The 16,980-nt window shown below is 40.2% G+C and overlaps 1 protein-coding gene across 1 annotated transcript in view; it reads right to left on the bottom strand.

Annotated features, from left to right (window-relative positions):
- Nucleotides 1-14,138, bottom strand: part of LOC136860514 (protogenin) — a 606,373-nt gene extending 592,235 nt beyond the window's left edge. The window contains exon 1 of the mRNA XM_067138762.2: nucleotides 14,004-14,138. Coding sequence (XP_066994863.2) covers nucleotides 14,004-14,070 — 67 coding nt within the window. The 5' untranslated portion in view covers nucleotides 14,071-14,138. The remainder of the gene's footprint in view (nucleotides 1-14,003) is intronic.
- Nucleotides 14,139-16,980: the final 2,842 nt, after the last annotated feature.

Here is a 16,980-nt window from a genome sequence, read left to right as displayed (position 1 = left end):
GTACCCGGAGAAAAACCTGCCCCGCCTCTGCTTTGTCCAGCACAAATCACCAACAGATATACGAGAGTAACATTTCCTCTCCGTCGCTCTCTGATGCTCAGTCGTCGTCGCAGAGATGTCCGAGTGTTCTATAAAAACATTTTCTATTTCCTTCGTACAACGAAAGGGTAACCCCAGAATTATCACGACCCATCAGTGTAACTTAGCAAAAGTTGATCAGTTTCAACCATAGCAACTAATGATAAATGTATCCAAGCACGTCTTCTTTTGAAGTTTCTCTTCCTGAAGATTTCATTTTATTTAGTGTATGGCTTCTAGTGCCGGAGGACATGTTCGACTTGCCTAATATTTCATTCCAAATGTTACTACGATGTTATTGACTTTAGGTCCCTCAAATGTCCAAAAATACTGAATCAATCACAACTGATCTGCATCTAGGGCAATCGCCCAGGTGGCAGATTCCCTATCTGTTGTTTTCCTAGTCTTTCCTTAAATTGCAAAGGAAGTGCAAATGTATTGAACATCTCCCTTGGTAAGTTATTCCAATCCCTAACTCCCCTCCCTATAAACGAATATTTGCCCCAATTTAACCGCTTGAATTCCAGCTTTATCTTCATATTGTGATCTTTCCTATTTTTTAAAGACACCATTCAAACTTATTCGTCCACTGATGTCATTCCACGCTCGAAAGATACCACTTAGCGAGCAACTCGTCTCCTTTCTCCCAAGTCTCCCCAGCCCAAACTTCGCAAACGTCTTTTAATGCTACTCCTTTGTCGGAAATCACCCAGAACAAATAGAGCTGCTCTTCTTTGGATTTTTTTCTACTTCGTCAACCAAGCATACACTGGAAACATACTCTAATTGGGGTCTTACCAGAGACTTATATGCCTTCTCCTACATACCCTTACTACAACCCCTAAACACCCTCATAACCATGTGCAGAGATCTGTACCCTATATTTACAATCATATTTATGTGATTACCCCAATGAAGATCTTTCCTTATATTAACACCTAGATACTTACAATGATTCCCAAAAGGAACTTTCACCCCATCAATGCAGTAATTAAAACTGAGAGGACTTTTCCTATTTGTGAAACTCACAACCTGACTTTTAACCTCGGTTATCATCATACCATTGCCTACCGTCCATCTCACAACATTATCAAGGTAATTTTGCAGTTGTACAATCTTGTAACTTATTTATTACTCTGTACAGAATAACATCATCTGCAAAAAGCCTTATCTCTGATTCCACTTTTTTATACATATCATTGATATAAGAAGACATAAAGGTCCTATAATACTGCCTTGAGGAATTCCCTCTTAATTATAACAGGGACAGATGAAGATTCGCCTACTCTAATTCTCTGAGTTCTATTTTCTAGAAATATAGTCACCCATACAGCCTCACTTTTTTCTAGCCCAATGAAAACCATGTATGTACAGTATGTGCACAGAGCAACAGGATATGTACAGCACGGTACATAACATGTATTAAGGTCACTATCCTATTCAGCATGTTAACACTCGTTCATCACAGAGGTTTATAGTGCAAAATGAATAAATAAATCTAGACAACTTTTAGAAATTAATATACCAAGTATTACCACCAGCGGCTGGTTTGGTAGGATTAACTGTTTAGAGGCATTTATTTCCTAACTATCTAATCAGCAGTTAATAAAAGGTAACTTAAAAGTAAATACTTGGCCGATGCAGGAAAAACATGTAATCTACTAATTACATAAATATAATTTTCCCTCAGAAAGGATGACAATTCTTGTGATGTTTGTTGTTTAAAGGGGTCCAACATCTAGGTCATCGGCCACAAATGGTACGACATTATGCGAAATATAACGACAATTTAAAATTCCAAAATTCATCCACTGATTAGAATTCAAAACTTGATGAAGAATGAGTGGATGAATATGAATTTAAAACTGCGGATACAACTCACAATATTGAAAGTTAAAAATAAAACCAATATCAATCTACTGACTAGAATTCAAAGAGACGACGACGAACAATGATTATTAACTTAATAAGTGAATCCGCCCCGCAATGCCCCACCTTCGCAGAAACTAATTTCTGCTGCTTCCAAAGCACAATCCTGAATTGATGATGCTGGTCGTGTAAAGGGGTCCAAAACCCAGGTCAGCGGCTCCTCATAATAGTATTTATCGCTAGTAATGTAGAACCATGGTATTTCTTACGTAGTGCTACTAATCACAAGTATCGTAGACTCACGGTGTTCCACACATTGTGGTATTAATCACGGGGACCCGTACTACCCCGTGGTGTTTTTCACATAATGGTACTAATCACAGGCAACGTAAGCCCATGCTGTTCCGCATATAGTGGTATTAATCACGGGTACTGTACACCCACAGTGATCCACCCACGTTGCTACTAATCACAAACCGATCGTGTACCTCACATAGTGGTACTACTCGCACGTAAAGTCGACCCATGGTGTTCCTGGCGTGTTTGCACTAATCACAAATAATAATTAATTAATGTTATTTGCTTTACGTCCCACTAACTACTTTTTAAGGTCTTCGGAGACGCCGAGGTGCCGGAATTTAGTCCCGCGGGAGTTCTTTTACGTGCCAGTAAATCTACCGACACGGGGCTGTCGCATTTGAGCACCTTCAAATACCACCGGACTGAGCCAGGATCGAACCTGCCAAGTTGGGGTTAGAAGGCCAGCGCCTTAACCGTCTGTGCCACTCAGCCCGGCTTAATCACAAGTAGCCTCATGGTTGTCAAAATACTGTAATATGGGTACCAGGGCATGCAGGTATAGAAGGAAATGAAAAGGCAGATAAACTGGCCAGGAAAGGGGCAGAAACACAATTTGTAGGCCCAGAACCTGTATGCGGGATTTCCTATGGACAAGCCCGATACTACATAGGAAAATGGGCACAAAAGAAACAAGTGGAAAACTGGAAAAATACTCCCGGATGCAGGCTTCCAAAGGAACTGATAAAAGGACCAAAACAAGAAGCATACTAAAGAACTGTTGAAACGCAGCAGATGGGTAGTAGGACTGTTGACAGGACACTGTCATCTGAAAAAAAAAACAGCTGCACGGAATTGGAATAATAAGAGACAACATATGTAGGAAATGCAAAGAAGCAGAGGAATCAGCTGAACACATACTTTTTGAATGTGAGGCGCTGGGTAGAATCAGACTCTCCACTCTAGAACTACCAGGTGAAGAGAGAGAAAAAAAATCCAAGACCCAATAAGAACAACCTGCAACTTTGTGAAGGGAGTAGGTATATCGAAGTGGGAATGAAGGAAAAACATGCTAGCAAAAGATCTTAGAAGTCGACGCTAATTAGGAACTAATATTTAGAGGCCCCAAAGTAGCCTTATGGCTCTAATTCAATCATCCCTTAGTCGCCAATTTTGGTAGCCTCTTATGAAAGACAGGGGATACCGTTGGTGTAGTTTTCATCTGCGTCCCCCACTCACAGGGGTCACAGAGAGAGAGAGAGAGAGAGAGAGATCCGACACTTCGAAAAATGAATTACCGAACAAAGAAAGACAAGTGCCATGAAGGGCGTGAAAATGAAAGACTCCCTAGGCCTTGAATGCTCTAATACCGTCGGGGCCGGAGAAGAACAAGATATGATCAAGGGAAGTCGGACAGGATAGATAAAAGTGAGGAGCCTGGCACGAGTAAGTGGAAACAATGCCAGAACTCAGCTGAGGGGACCGTGGTCGCCAACCCACGCTCCCAAGTTTAGAGCCCTGTGACCCCTTTTAGTCGTCTCTTAAGGCCGACAGAGAATACCGTGGGTGTATTCTTCACCTGCGTCGCCAACCCACAGGGGGTGACATTCCTTGTCCACAATTAATGACTTTATATTACACTTCAACATTACCTGGAAAGAGCAAACGAGTTGAAAATGGCACCTTTAACGAAATTTCGATAGGCCCCTTTAAGATTGACTTAACATATCTTTATAGTTGAATATGTTAAATGACGTCTAACAGTAGATCATAATAAAGATAATAATTATTTACAAAAGGGTTTCCAACATTCAAAAAAGTTAGATTAGAGGTCCGTAAGGACTAGTTAAGATTCGGTTAAAGTGAGCACCGAACCCAACAACCCCATCACCCTACCTAAGAAAAGACAGTTTTGTCTCTATATAGGATAAAATGAAGTCCTCCGACCCCTTCTGTCTGTGACGGCTACTCTCAAGAACCACAAGATGGATTTTGATGCGGTTTTAGAAACACTCATCTATGGCCAAAGGAAACCGGGGAGTAACAATTTCAGTGAAGCAAATTGAAGGAAAAACGACTGTCCGGGCGCCTTTTGGATTATAGATTTATCTATATTATGAGCGTAAGAACTGTTAGGCATACAACGTTCTACAAAAAAAGTCTGCGACAACATATCTATCTATATCGCATAGCCCACTATAAGGGTTTTCATGTTACCGTTTCCAGTAAACAAAAACGTCAAATTTATAAACAATTTTTAAATTAATCAATCCTTGTCCAAATAAAATGCTTACTCACGTGAAGTAACTAATGTAAATTACATTGCCATTTACAATATGTAATTTTCATCTATAATTTAAACGGACCTAGAGTAAAACGGAACGTCGAAATTGACGAGCAGACAGCCAGATGGCGTCAAATCGAAATGTCTGCACACGGTAGCTGAGGCCATACGATTATTATTATTATTATTATTATTACTATCTATAATTTATCAGATATCTTCGTTTTCATTTTCCCCCGGAATCTCCATTCCAAAACAGAAAAATGCAACGATTTCAGTGAAGCAAGTCGAAGAAAAACCGGTCATCCGTGCTTCTTCTTAGCTGACGCTGGTTAAAGCTATACCTGTATTATGAGGATAAGAATTGTTCAGCATAACAAGTCCTTAATACATAGCCCACTATGACTGTTTTTATGTTATAGGTTTCAGTAAAAAAACGTCAAATTTAAAAACAACAACAAAAACAATCCTTATCAAAAAACTCTTTAATCACCTCAAGTAAGTAAAGTACATTAAAATGCCATTTACGTAGTGCGTCATTTTTTATTTATTTTGCCCACTTACAGAACATTTCCATTTCTTATTTCTAATGTTATAAATAATTTACATTATAAATTAAAATATGAAACCTAATACTATACTTATGAACTATGGACAGTGGTGTGTGTTTCAACTTATTATTTTAATTTCTCCTAATTATTTATTTATTTAGTCTGATCCAGGACACCCTAGATTTGCCATAAGACACAGAATAATACACAATAACAATTTTGAGGGAAGATAAAAAGATTAATGTTTTAAAAAATGATAGGTTACAATTAACCATGTTAAATGGCATGAACTCCATATAAATGGTGACGAAGAATCGAAACGGAGTACTTGATGAGTGAGACGACTATCTCATCTTGTAGGCTTCTCGCTAGTTTATATTTTTGTCGCTATGTGACGAAAGATTTGGGAATTGTTCCCCTCGCGCCAAAGAAAAGTCCAGTCACCGTAATTTTTTTAAGGTTATACGACTCAAGAAAGAAAGGGATGGTTGGATTATAGATATCCTTTTTCTCACTGTCTACGTCAGTCGGCTGAGAGGCTGAAGATTCAAAGCGTACATTGTTAATCTAAATTAATCTAAGGACTAAATTATTCATTGTACACAAGTATGCTACAGTACTCAATGTATGTTTCTCTGTATGAGTTCCCTCTCACTGAACTTTCGGACCTATCAAAGGCTTCGGCGAGCAGCTAATTAATGGTCGAATTAAGACTTCAGGGAAGATAGATTGTACATCCCACTAGCTGCTTCTACGGTTTTCGGAGACGCCGGGGTGCCCGCAATTTTGTCCCGCAGGAGTTTTTTAACGTGCCAGTAAATCTACCGACACGAGGCTGACGTATTTCAGCATCGTCAAATACCACCGGAGGGAACCACGATCGAACCCGCCAAGTTGGGCTCAGAAGGCCAGCGCTCTACCGTCTGAGCTACTCAGACCGGCTTTCTTCAAAGAAGCGTAAATACGTTGCGAGTTTTCGATATTAATTCGATTCACCTAACCTAGCATTTTTTGTATTCCGCCTGTGAACATTTTATTCCATAGTTTGTTTGGCGTTCCCCAGTAATTTGGTGCACCTCTGCCTTTTCCAATCCGTTTGTGAACCTTTCCTTGCATAAGTTACACAGTCGAGTTGAGAGTGGGGCGGGGGGAGATGTGTTTGTAGTTTTGATGTTATTTCATGCACCTGGCTTCTTTAAATTCCGCCTGTGAACATTTCGCTTCACATGCTACGATACAATAATTAATAGTTTTTGCAGTGACTGTTCGCTATCTATAAAAAGTCAGTTATAACAAGGCATGTGCCCTCTAGAGAGGTCCTGGTTCAAGTATTTCGAGTTGACATCCTTTAGGCGACCTGTGCGTCTGTGAGGTTGGGGCCCTACGTAAGATGAATTCTAACCATGAAAATGGCACAAACACCCAGCCCCCAAGGCAAAGGAATTAACTGAGGAAATTTCAAATTCTCTACCCGCCGGGGAATCGAACCTGGGAGCTCTTGGACCAAAGGATAAGATGCTAACCATTTAGCCATGGAGCCAGACTATAAAATGTATGATAACCCACCATGCCGAGAAACGGAAAGCGAATATAGGTCGTAGTAAATTGCATTCATCACATAACAATGAAACTGACCAACAAAGAGATGCTCGATTGTCACAGGACAGAGAAAGAATGACTTCGCAAAGACGATGGGGGTCGATCTCTCTCCAAATTCACTGCCCAGGTTCAAGTATGGTACTTAGTTGAAACAGAAGTCGATACTTAAGAAGCTGTTCATTAACGTGGAGAATTTCTAAATTCTTTACATTCTTCCGACTTGCCACCAAACAAGCTGATTTTGAAAGTGGGGGAGCCTATTATTTATTGTTACGTAATATACACCCGCCGAAGCTATGCAATGGGACGCGACTAATCGTGAAAACTTTGAAGAACTGTTTGATTGAAGGTAACATTTTAACTGGCTATGGCACAGGAGAAACGATCTAGTATGTCTAACCCTTCTTCCCTTGCTCAACGGTGTCGTGTATCAAGTGAGATGAATCTTCGTAGCAAGTTTTTACGACCAGATGCCCTTCCTGACGACATCCTAATCAGAGGTGTCAATGAGATAAGACGAATGACGTGATATATAATAATAATATGATAGAAAGAAGAGGTTTAAACCCGATGTTGGCACATACCCTACTACTATTGAGTAGCGCCAAGGGGTTTGCACAAGGCTTAACGTCGCTATCCGACAAACGAAACAGCGCCATACACCCTCACTCCTTATGAACAATGCGGAGAGGTTTGGAATTCAATCGAGACTTTTAGCTCGTAATCTAGTAATTAGAAATTGTATGCCACCTTCTCTCTCCCATGAAAATGTTTTTGACCAACGGGACTCGAACCGGCTAACCATGGTGCCAGACCATTTAGACTTGACGCCTTCACGGTCATGGCCAACAGGCAGACTACAAGAGAAACTGCCTTAATACCGAGAATTTCTACGACTCCTTGAGATTTGCTTTTTTATTTCAAACGGGTCCAATTCCCGGTAAGAGTTTGCTTTGGCATGACAATAAGCAAAGCACACGGCCAAACACTTCGCGTGGCTGGAGCTGATCTCATGGAGAATGTTTTTCTGCTGGACAGTTCTACGTGCCCCTCTCGCGTGTTGCATAAAAACAAAACCTGTTCGTGTTCACTACCGGAGGAAAAATAACTAATGTCGTATACAAGGAAATGTTATTAGTCCTTCGGTTAAAAGTACCGGTAGCCTATCGCCTTAAATTCATAACTGCTCCCGTGCGAAGCCGGGGCGGATAGCTACTAGAGAAATATAACGACCGTTAAAAATATTACACTGAACTATAACCACGTCGTTAATCAGTGATAGGACGAGAACTTAAGTTGGCCATGGGAGATGGGGCAGCAAAGTTGAAAGGGGTGGCCGACGCAAGTGAAAGAAATGCCAGACACACACCTAAAGGCATTAAATATGATACAAATGTCAGCACGTGTTTGCTGGGAGGGGAGTTTGGTGACTTTATATGGACCGAATTTGATATAGTAGCAATGAGAGGGATTGAGATACGGGTGGGAGCATTGTTGCAAGCACCAGCTATGTGACCAAGCACAGCTCTCATACGAAGAAAAAAGAAGAATGTAATGGAATGGAGACCTCCACCAGGTAGAGGAATTCAGTATTCTTGTGCTTTGAAATGCAGATATAACTAACAACAAATCATGTAATTAATGTAAGCAAGCAAGCCAGCCAGCCAGCCAGCTCGTAGTTTTATGTGAACGTTGACATCGTGAACACAGTCATGGGACCTCCAGGTTTACGTGGAATACCAACCGCAGGGAAGTGATTTTTTTTAAATCCCATATACAGTGACGGTATCACGCCCCTAAATAATCAATCAATCAATCAATCAATCAATCAATCAAGATCTGCACCTAGGGCAGTCGCCCAGGTGGCAGATTCCCTATCTGTTATTACCTAGCCTTTTCTTAACTTATTTCAAAGAAATTGGAAATTTATTGAATATCTCCCTTGGTAAGTTATTCCAATACCTAACTCCCCTTCCTATGAACGAATATTTGCCCCCATTTCGTCCCCTTGAATTCAAACTTTATCTTCATAATGTGATCTTTCCTACTTTTAAGGACACCACTCAAATTTATTTGTCTACTAATGTCATTCCACACCACCTCTCTGCTGACAGCTTGGAACATACCACTTATAATACCAATATAGTTGATCGTTATTGGACATTATAAATTTTCCAGCTAACTCATTCCTGGTTGCCAGCGTTTCGCCCCAGTGTGCTAAGTTAGGCTCATCAGTTGGTAAATAGCACACCTGGACCAAGACACATGGCTAGTGCATACCGTGGAGGCCACTGCGTAGGCTACTTGGAGCCACCAGCAGTGTCAATGCCATGTGTCTTGGTAGGTTTGCTATTTGCCAACTGATGAGCCTAACTTAGCACACTGGGAAAAAACGCTGGCAACCAGGAATGAAATAGCTGGAAAATTTATAATGTCCAATAACGGACCAACTATACTGGTAGTATAAATTTACTCATTCGGAACAAATATTTCAGGTTCCCAATGGGAATCAACATACCACTTAGTCGAGCAGCTCATCTTTCTCCCAAGTCTTCCCAGTCCAAACTTTGCAAGATTTTTGTAACGCTACTCTTTTGTCGGAAATCACCCAGAACAAATCAAACTGCTTTTCTTTGGATTTTCCCCAGTTCATGAATCAAGTAATCCTGGTGAGGGTCCCATACACTGAAACCATACTCTAGTTGGGGGTCTTACCAGAGACTTATATGCCCTCTCCTTTACATCTTTACTACAACCCCTACACACCCTCATAACCATGTGCAGAGATCTGCACCCTTTATTTACAATCCCATTTATGTGATTACTCCAATGAAGATCTTTCCTTATATTAACACCTAGATACTTACAATGATCCCCAAAAGGAACTTTTGCCCATCAATGCAGTAATTACGATTAAGAGGACTTTTCCTATTTATGAAACTCACAACCTGACTTTTAACCCTGTTTATCATCATACCATTGCCTGCTGTCCATCTCACAACATTATTGAGGTCATTTTGCAGTAGCGTACAATCTTCTAACTTATTTATTACTCTATACAGAATAATATCATCTGCAAAAAGCCTTATCTCTGATTCCACTTCTTTACTCGCATCATTTATATATAAGAAAACAAAGGTCCAGTAATACTGCCATGAGGAATTACCCTCTTAATTATTACAGGGTCAGATAAACCCTTGCCTTCTCTAATTCTCTGATATCTACTTTCTAGAAATAGCAACTCATTCAGGCACTCTTTTGTCTAGTCCACCTGCACTAATTTTTGCCAGCAGTCTCCCATGATCAACCCTATCAAATGCTTTAGACAGGTCAATTGCGATACAGTGCATTTGACGCTCTGAATCCAAGATATCTGCTATATCTTACTGGAATCCTAGAAGTTGAGCTTCAGTGGAATAGCCTTTCCTAAAACCGAACTGCCTTCTATCGAACCAGTTATTAATTTTGCAAACATGTATAATATAATCAGAAAAAATGCCTTCCCAATGCTTATATGCAACGCATGTCAAACTACTGGCCTGTAATTTTCAGCTTTATGTTTATCACCCTTTCCTTTATACACAGGGGCTACTATAGCAACCCTCCCTTCATTTGGTATAGCTCCTTCATGCAAACAATAATCAAATAATAACTAATGTGTTTTGTCCAATATATACATAGCACTTACAAATTCAGATAAAATAATGTTATTTACAAGTACTCTCAAATAAGATTTGTGCAAGAAAATACCAGGGAACATGTCTGACCACAATGACAGCATTAAATACCACACACACATATGTAGCTTACTGAGAACCATGGTAGATAAAAGGCAAAAGAAACCACAGAAATTGCATTAACAAAAGAAGTATCTACTCCAATTCCCTAAACCAGAACTTCATTCATTCACCATAAAAAGTTCAATTTTGTATGAAAACGATACCACTTTAAAAGACAATGCAGACTTCTGGCAATAAAAGCCAACTAGGAGAGACTGTTGTAATTTTGTGTTGAACGTCCTTGCAACTACTACCAATCGTAAGAGATGTGCAGTGCCAGAATTTTACCCTAAAATAGAGAGAGTTCTTCCACCTAGTAGTAAGTGTGACACAGGGCTCTCGCATTTGTCTCTTAGATGCCAACAGAAGTACAGGGACTCATCCCGTAATCTTCAATACATTAGGCGAACACCTATTTACCTATGCTTCTCTCGTTTAGGTCGTTGTCACCCATTAGACATATAGTAGTTAGTACTAACACACAGTTATCTCATACACTAAATTATATGAAGGCCTGCTTCAAGGCCCGGGCCGTTGACACGAAATTTGACGAGTTTAGAAAATTTACATGTTGTCTGCAGGACAGGAGGGATAGTGATGGAATATAATCGCCTGATTTGCGTTCCAATTACCTATCTCTCTTCAACGTCAATCTCGGAAGGTACAAGTAGCATACTGTTGATCGCGATCAGTCGACAGCACAGGAACGCTAATATCTATCTCCACACACACGCCGGCACCGGAATTTATCCTTTCCTTTTTTGACAGCTTACACTAATTCACACGTATTATCACAGCTACAAGAACAGGCACTGTGATGTAAAGAACTCTCCATTCCCATTCTACTCGCCAACGCCCAGAGTGAACAGGGCACTAATAGGAAATCAATTATAGCTGGCGTATCCTCTAGTGTAGAAGTGAAAACAGAATAGATTCAATAAATCACGCTGATAGCGTTGTAACGGTATCAAAATGCCAAGTGACATTATCACAGCTGCCCATGCACTCTTGCAATGACAGCTAACTACGGCCGAATGAATGGAGTATCCACGTGCGCAGGTGGTTAGCAAGCCGGGGAAGACTATTCTTGTACAGTGTCCTAGAGATAATTCAGACGAAGTTCCTTCAGGTTTTACACGTGACCTTAAAAAAAGTGTGTGATTAAAGAACACAGAACATTGCCACTATTACAAACACATTGCGGAGGGCCTGCAATGAGTTAGTAACTTCACACACACACACACACACACACACACACACACACACACACACACACACACACACATTATGTACAAGCCGATCACCACATTCGTACTGAAAACACTTTTCACTGCGGCAGCACTGAATCATAATGCCAACCCCTTCGGTTCCGAAATAGCGTGCAACTGTTGTTACAAGAAGTGTTAAAATGCACTCTGCAGGTATTATAAAAATCTCTTACTATTCTACTGCTCACAGGCAGATTTAATCATGAGAGCTACACAGATAGATTTGTGAGTCCAAGAAAATCTAAACCCAGAAAATCTCAAATAAATATCAACAGAACTGTGCGCTTGCAAAACATCATCGAATACTTTTCATTTGTGCCTTAAAGACGCATAACCAAGATACTGGACATCAAAACATCAGCCTGCGGAAATCTCAAATTCCCTTACGTCGGCGTGGTAAATGACCTGACGAGACCACGCAGGGCCAAATAACCATACAAATTCCCAGTAACCTTTAAAGAAATTCATGGTTTGTACCCCACTGTCGGCAGCCCTGAAAATGGTTTTCCGTGGTTTCCCATTTTCACACCAGGGAAATGCTGGGGCTATACCTTAATTAAGGCCACGGCCGCTTCCTTCCCACTCCTAGCCCTTTCCTGTCCCATCGTCGCCATAAGACCTATCTGTGTCGGTGCGACGTAAAGCAACTAGCCAAAAAAAAAAGAAATTCATCAATGATTTCCGTTCATTATCAAATTAACCGCAGAGCATGAATAATACTAGTTTTACAACTACTTCAGGCGGGACCATTTATTTCAGATAAGACTTGATAGAACCAAGTAGGCCTATATGCATCTAGATTTTTCTTTCAGCACTCATTGGCGAATTTCAATGTATATTATTTAAAAAATGCTGGCTGACGGAGAGAGAGAATCCACAAGGGATAGGTGCCCTAGAACAAGGGGTACCGTACGATAACAGCATCAAACAGATAACCTCGCACTATTTACCTTAGGATAAAATGAGCTTATATATTTTTGAATTTTGAAATTCCCCTGTTGTACAGCTATCCAGAGAATTGTTCGTTTAACACATGCACAACGTAAAATGAATAGGCAGTCGTATCTTGTAACATATCGCCTTAACCAGCAATCAGTTTGCATGGTACGTTTACCTTGCCAAAAATAAAAGGACCTACACGTACTTTTTTTTTAAAAAAAAGCAGCTACGTTCGGAATTTGTCTATGAATCACCAATTATACTTAGAGCTGAATCACAATAAGAAGAAGAAGAAGTGTTAATTATATATACATACAGTACAATACGTTACAAACAATGCAAACCTACTTAAAACAAACATTTGTCCTCAAAAATATAAAAATTTCCCGAAAAGGTGCGCGTTATCAAACTTGAGCTGAATGCGGAATGCACATAATTCAAACTTAAAATTAAACACGAAAATCATGCGGTTATTCAATAAAGTAAGCTAACATAACCAAAATAAATGAACACATTCACTATTCCTTTCCATTGTTCTCCCCTGTAATTTCTGCAACGCATTAAGTGTCAGGAGCTGAATATGTAGTTTAATTTAGCGTGATTTCTATTGAATAGCACCCATCAAAATACATCGTCGTACGATCTCATGAAAGAATTTGCTCAACAAACAACTGCGATTCGTTTGCACTATCTACCACATGACAATCAATGTCAGCAACCCATGTTTCATCAGACACGTTCCGAGCTTCAGGACGATTACTACACAAAGCAATGCATGCACACACGCTCACAACTGTTAACAGGAAAACAAACACGACAATAAAAGAACGAAAAAAAAAAAACCGCTCAGTTCTTTGATGACAGAACCTGGCCTACCTCAAGATGTCAGTGGTTGTTTTGCTCGCAAATACTGAAAACAGATTACACAATATTAGACTCATTACTAATCGCGCTCGGAGGAACTAGGTATCTGTTGAGAGTATATGCTGGAAAACAAAGACCGCACATTCAATTTCCATATCATTAATTATCAACAAACTCTGCCAATCATAGCATAAACAAACTATCAGATCCTTCATGTTTTTCAGCTGACAGCACGTACGCATATCCTCTGCCAGAAAGGTGGAATGTCATCCAAATCTCGCTAAGCAAAACTACATTTTTCTTAGTTTCACTCACAACAAACGCGAATCGCAGGCTCAATATATGACGAATAAATGTACAAAGACACCAGTCCACACGCGGCCATATTGGATTCGATGACAATATATACAGAATAGAATGGATAAAGCTATGATGTGTCAATCGACCGCCGCTTACATATGGAAGAGGTACTTACCTGTACTCCGTCCCGTCAGTAATCCTACTGTAAACAGAATGCAGAGCAGAAGCACTCGCAGCGCCATAAATTCACACTCATCGGGACAATTTCACAGAAAAACTTACTCCGAATACGCCATAGAACACGACTGCGCGCGCGGAGTGATACGCTTTCGGCTCCTACAACTCCCTGCCGTGGCTGTTCGCTTCATCTGGTTGCAGCCTGCCTCACTCTTCTGCTAGGCGATTGGTCTTCTCTTTCTGGCGGTAGCTTTAAAAATACACTGCATTGCCACAACGCACGGTACGAACGCGCATTCATAACACCGCCAAGTTATTGTTGATCCTAAGTGCCCCCCATTCATACTCCGAAATTGCTACTGAATATAAGTAGCTTGCCCATTATTCATGTAACACATTGACGGTCACAGCGCAGTAAGAAATGCATTCCTCTTAATCTCTCTACTGGAAATATGCTGTTATAATAGCCCTTATAAAATCTGAAAAGCAGTTGCCTGCTACTCTGCAGCGTACGGCTTAGCTCGTCTACGCTCTACGATTTCTTCAGACCGCCACGTGAACGCCATCTCTGCTCGAATTTCAGCAACCAGTGGGCGCCGTTAACTTCAGCTCGTGTGCGCATAAGAGGCTGCCTGAACCAGCCAGCCCGAAAATCGTAGATTTATCTCCCGTTCGTGCTGTAGCTCTGACTACTGGAGGTCTAGAAGAAAATATCGCAATGTCATTTCCATGTTCAGGCATGTACAAGCACTCGCAGATTTGATGGAAAAGTATGACCAAAATTATCGAAGGAAGTAATGTGTAAAACCGTAAAAATTACTTACTGCCGAGTATCAGAATCTGGTGTTTTGTTAGTCCTTCTTCAGGTGTAAGCAAGGGATGGTCAGAAACAGGCTAGTGTACCATTCTACCATTCTGAAAGTCTTTCAAGTATTTTCAAAAATAGTTTTACTAAAATAATGTGACCACAGAGAGAGACGGAGAAAGAGAGGGCGGTTCTGTATCCTCCCAAATGACCGAAAATGTTCGATACAAATGAACAAAGCCGTATTCAGGATTTTTTCGGTGGGGGGGGGGTAGGTTTCTTTTCGGTGGTGCTTCCAAAACAAAGATTGTAGGAGCAAATAAAAAATATGTTGTGGATGAGGATCGTAGAATACACCCATGGTATCCTCTGCCTGGGACTCTCAGTTATGGAGCGTGATTTGGCACCACGGTTCCCCTAGCTGAGTCACTTTGTACAGATCGCTTCACACTGAGTTCGATTTATCAGTACCTATCCTTAATATCTAGAACATTCCATCAACATTTTCTCGGGGTCTGAGGTTGAAATTTGGATTTTCAAGAAACTTTCAAGTTCATGAATAAATAGTGTCAGTCTCCTTACTTTTATCTGATCACCCTTGGTCAATTCTTGTTCTCTTCTGACTCCGATGTTATTTGGTTTGCAAGGCCTAAGGGACTCTTTAAATGCTTACCCCTTCATGGCTTTCCCTTTCTTTGGCCGATGCCTTCGTTCTTCGAAGGTCGGGCATCTTCCACACCCCATTCTCTCTCATTAGTGTTAATAGAGGCTGGTTCGTCTAATAATAATAATAATAATAATAATAATAATAATAATAATAATAATAATAATGGCTTGTGGTCTTCGGAGAGGCGTGGTCGAGGTGCCGCCCTATAGGACACCTGCGCGTCTGTGAGGATGACGCCCTACCTAAGATTTATTCTAATACTGAACACCCAGCCCCCGAACGAGAAGAATTAACCAATGAAGATTAAAATCCCCCACCCGATCGGGAATACAACCCGAAACTCCTTAGACTGAAGGCCAGCATATTAGCCATTTAGCCACGGAGCCGCACAAAACTTGTGTCCTGGTCCCGATGTGATAGAGCTCTTTTCAGACCCACCTCAATGGAGGTGAGTTGCCTGCACCATTTTAATAAGCCATCCTGCAATTCTTAAATCTCTGGCAGTATCGGGAATCGAACCCGGGGCCTCCGATTACAGCAGCTAAGAGCGCTAGCAGTTACGCTACGAAGGCGGATATTGTATAGTTGAACTTATTCGTAAAGCAGTAATCACCACCATCAGAAAAAAGCGCTATATTTTTGGTTATGAAATAGATTAATCGAATAAAATATGTTCAAACATTTTTAGAGCCGTACTATTCACAAAATCAACAGGTTAAGAGGTAAGGTAAAGTAACAGCAGCATAGTGAACAGCGCACGCTATACCGTGAGCGTACAGCGCGAAACAAGAAATGTTGTCATTTGTTTAAAAATGGAGGAAACCAATTTTATCACTATAACTGTTATATAAAGACATTTACAAGATTGACACATATTTGAAAAAATATTATAATGACTCTATAACGTGATAATATTTCTGTATGTTTCAAAACTGCATTTATAAACATTGCATAAAATTAATTTGTTTACACTTTTATAATATTTTGAATTTGCAAAGTTACCTATAGCTAAAATATATTTCATTTACTATCATTAAAACATATAATGTTTGCAATTTGGTAATGATGGTGAAAAAAAGGGCCACTTCATATATTTTGACTCATTTAAATGATCATTTTCACTACATTCTTCAAGTCCATATGCCACAAATTAATTTTTCAAATAATGTGTAAATGAGGACAATTGCGTTTCTTTTTCTTTCTTCCGTAAGTACTAAATGCTGTATTTTTACATAATGTTGTGAGCAATAATTCGTTCGTGCCAAGTTTGAGATTTAAGTGTAAATATATTCACTAATACGTACTTCTTCAAATGGAAATTATTATAATTTCTGTTCGTGTGGAAGAAACTTCGGTAAGAAAAGGTTAATATTTCATCAGTTGTGTATACTACTATTACTATGCAGCAAATTTAACTGTTTCCTAACGTCTACTTCCCGGCCGGGTCGGGGATTTTCACCGCATGTGATTAACACTTCTGCCTCGGGGACTGGATGTTCGTGC

This window comes from Anabrus simplex, chromosome 1 (assembly GCF_040414725.1).
Source record: "Anabrus simplex isolate iqAnaSimp1 chromosome 1, ASM4041472v1, whole genome shotgun sequence".
Classification (NCBI taxonomy): Eukaryota; Metazoa; Arthropoda; class Insecta; order Orthoptera; family Tettigoniidae; genus Anabrus; species Anabrus simplex.
This window is presented reverse-complemented; position numbering and strand designations above follow the sequence as displayed.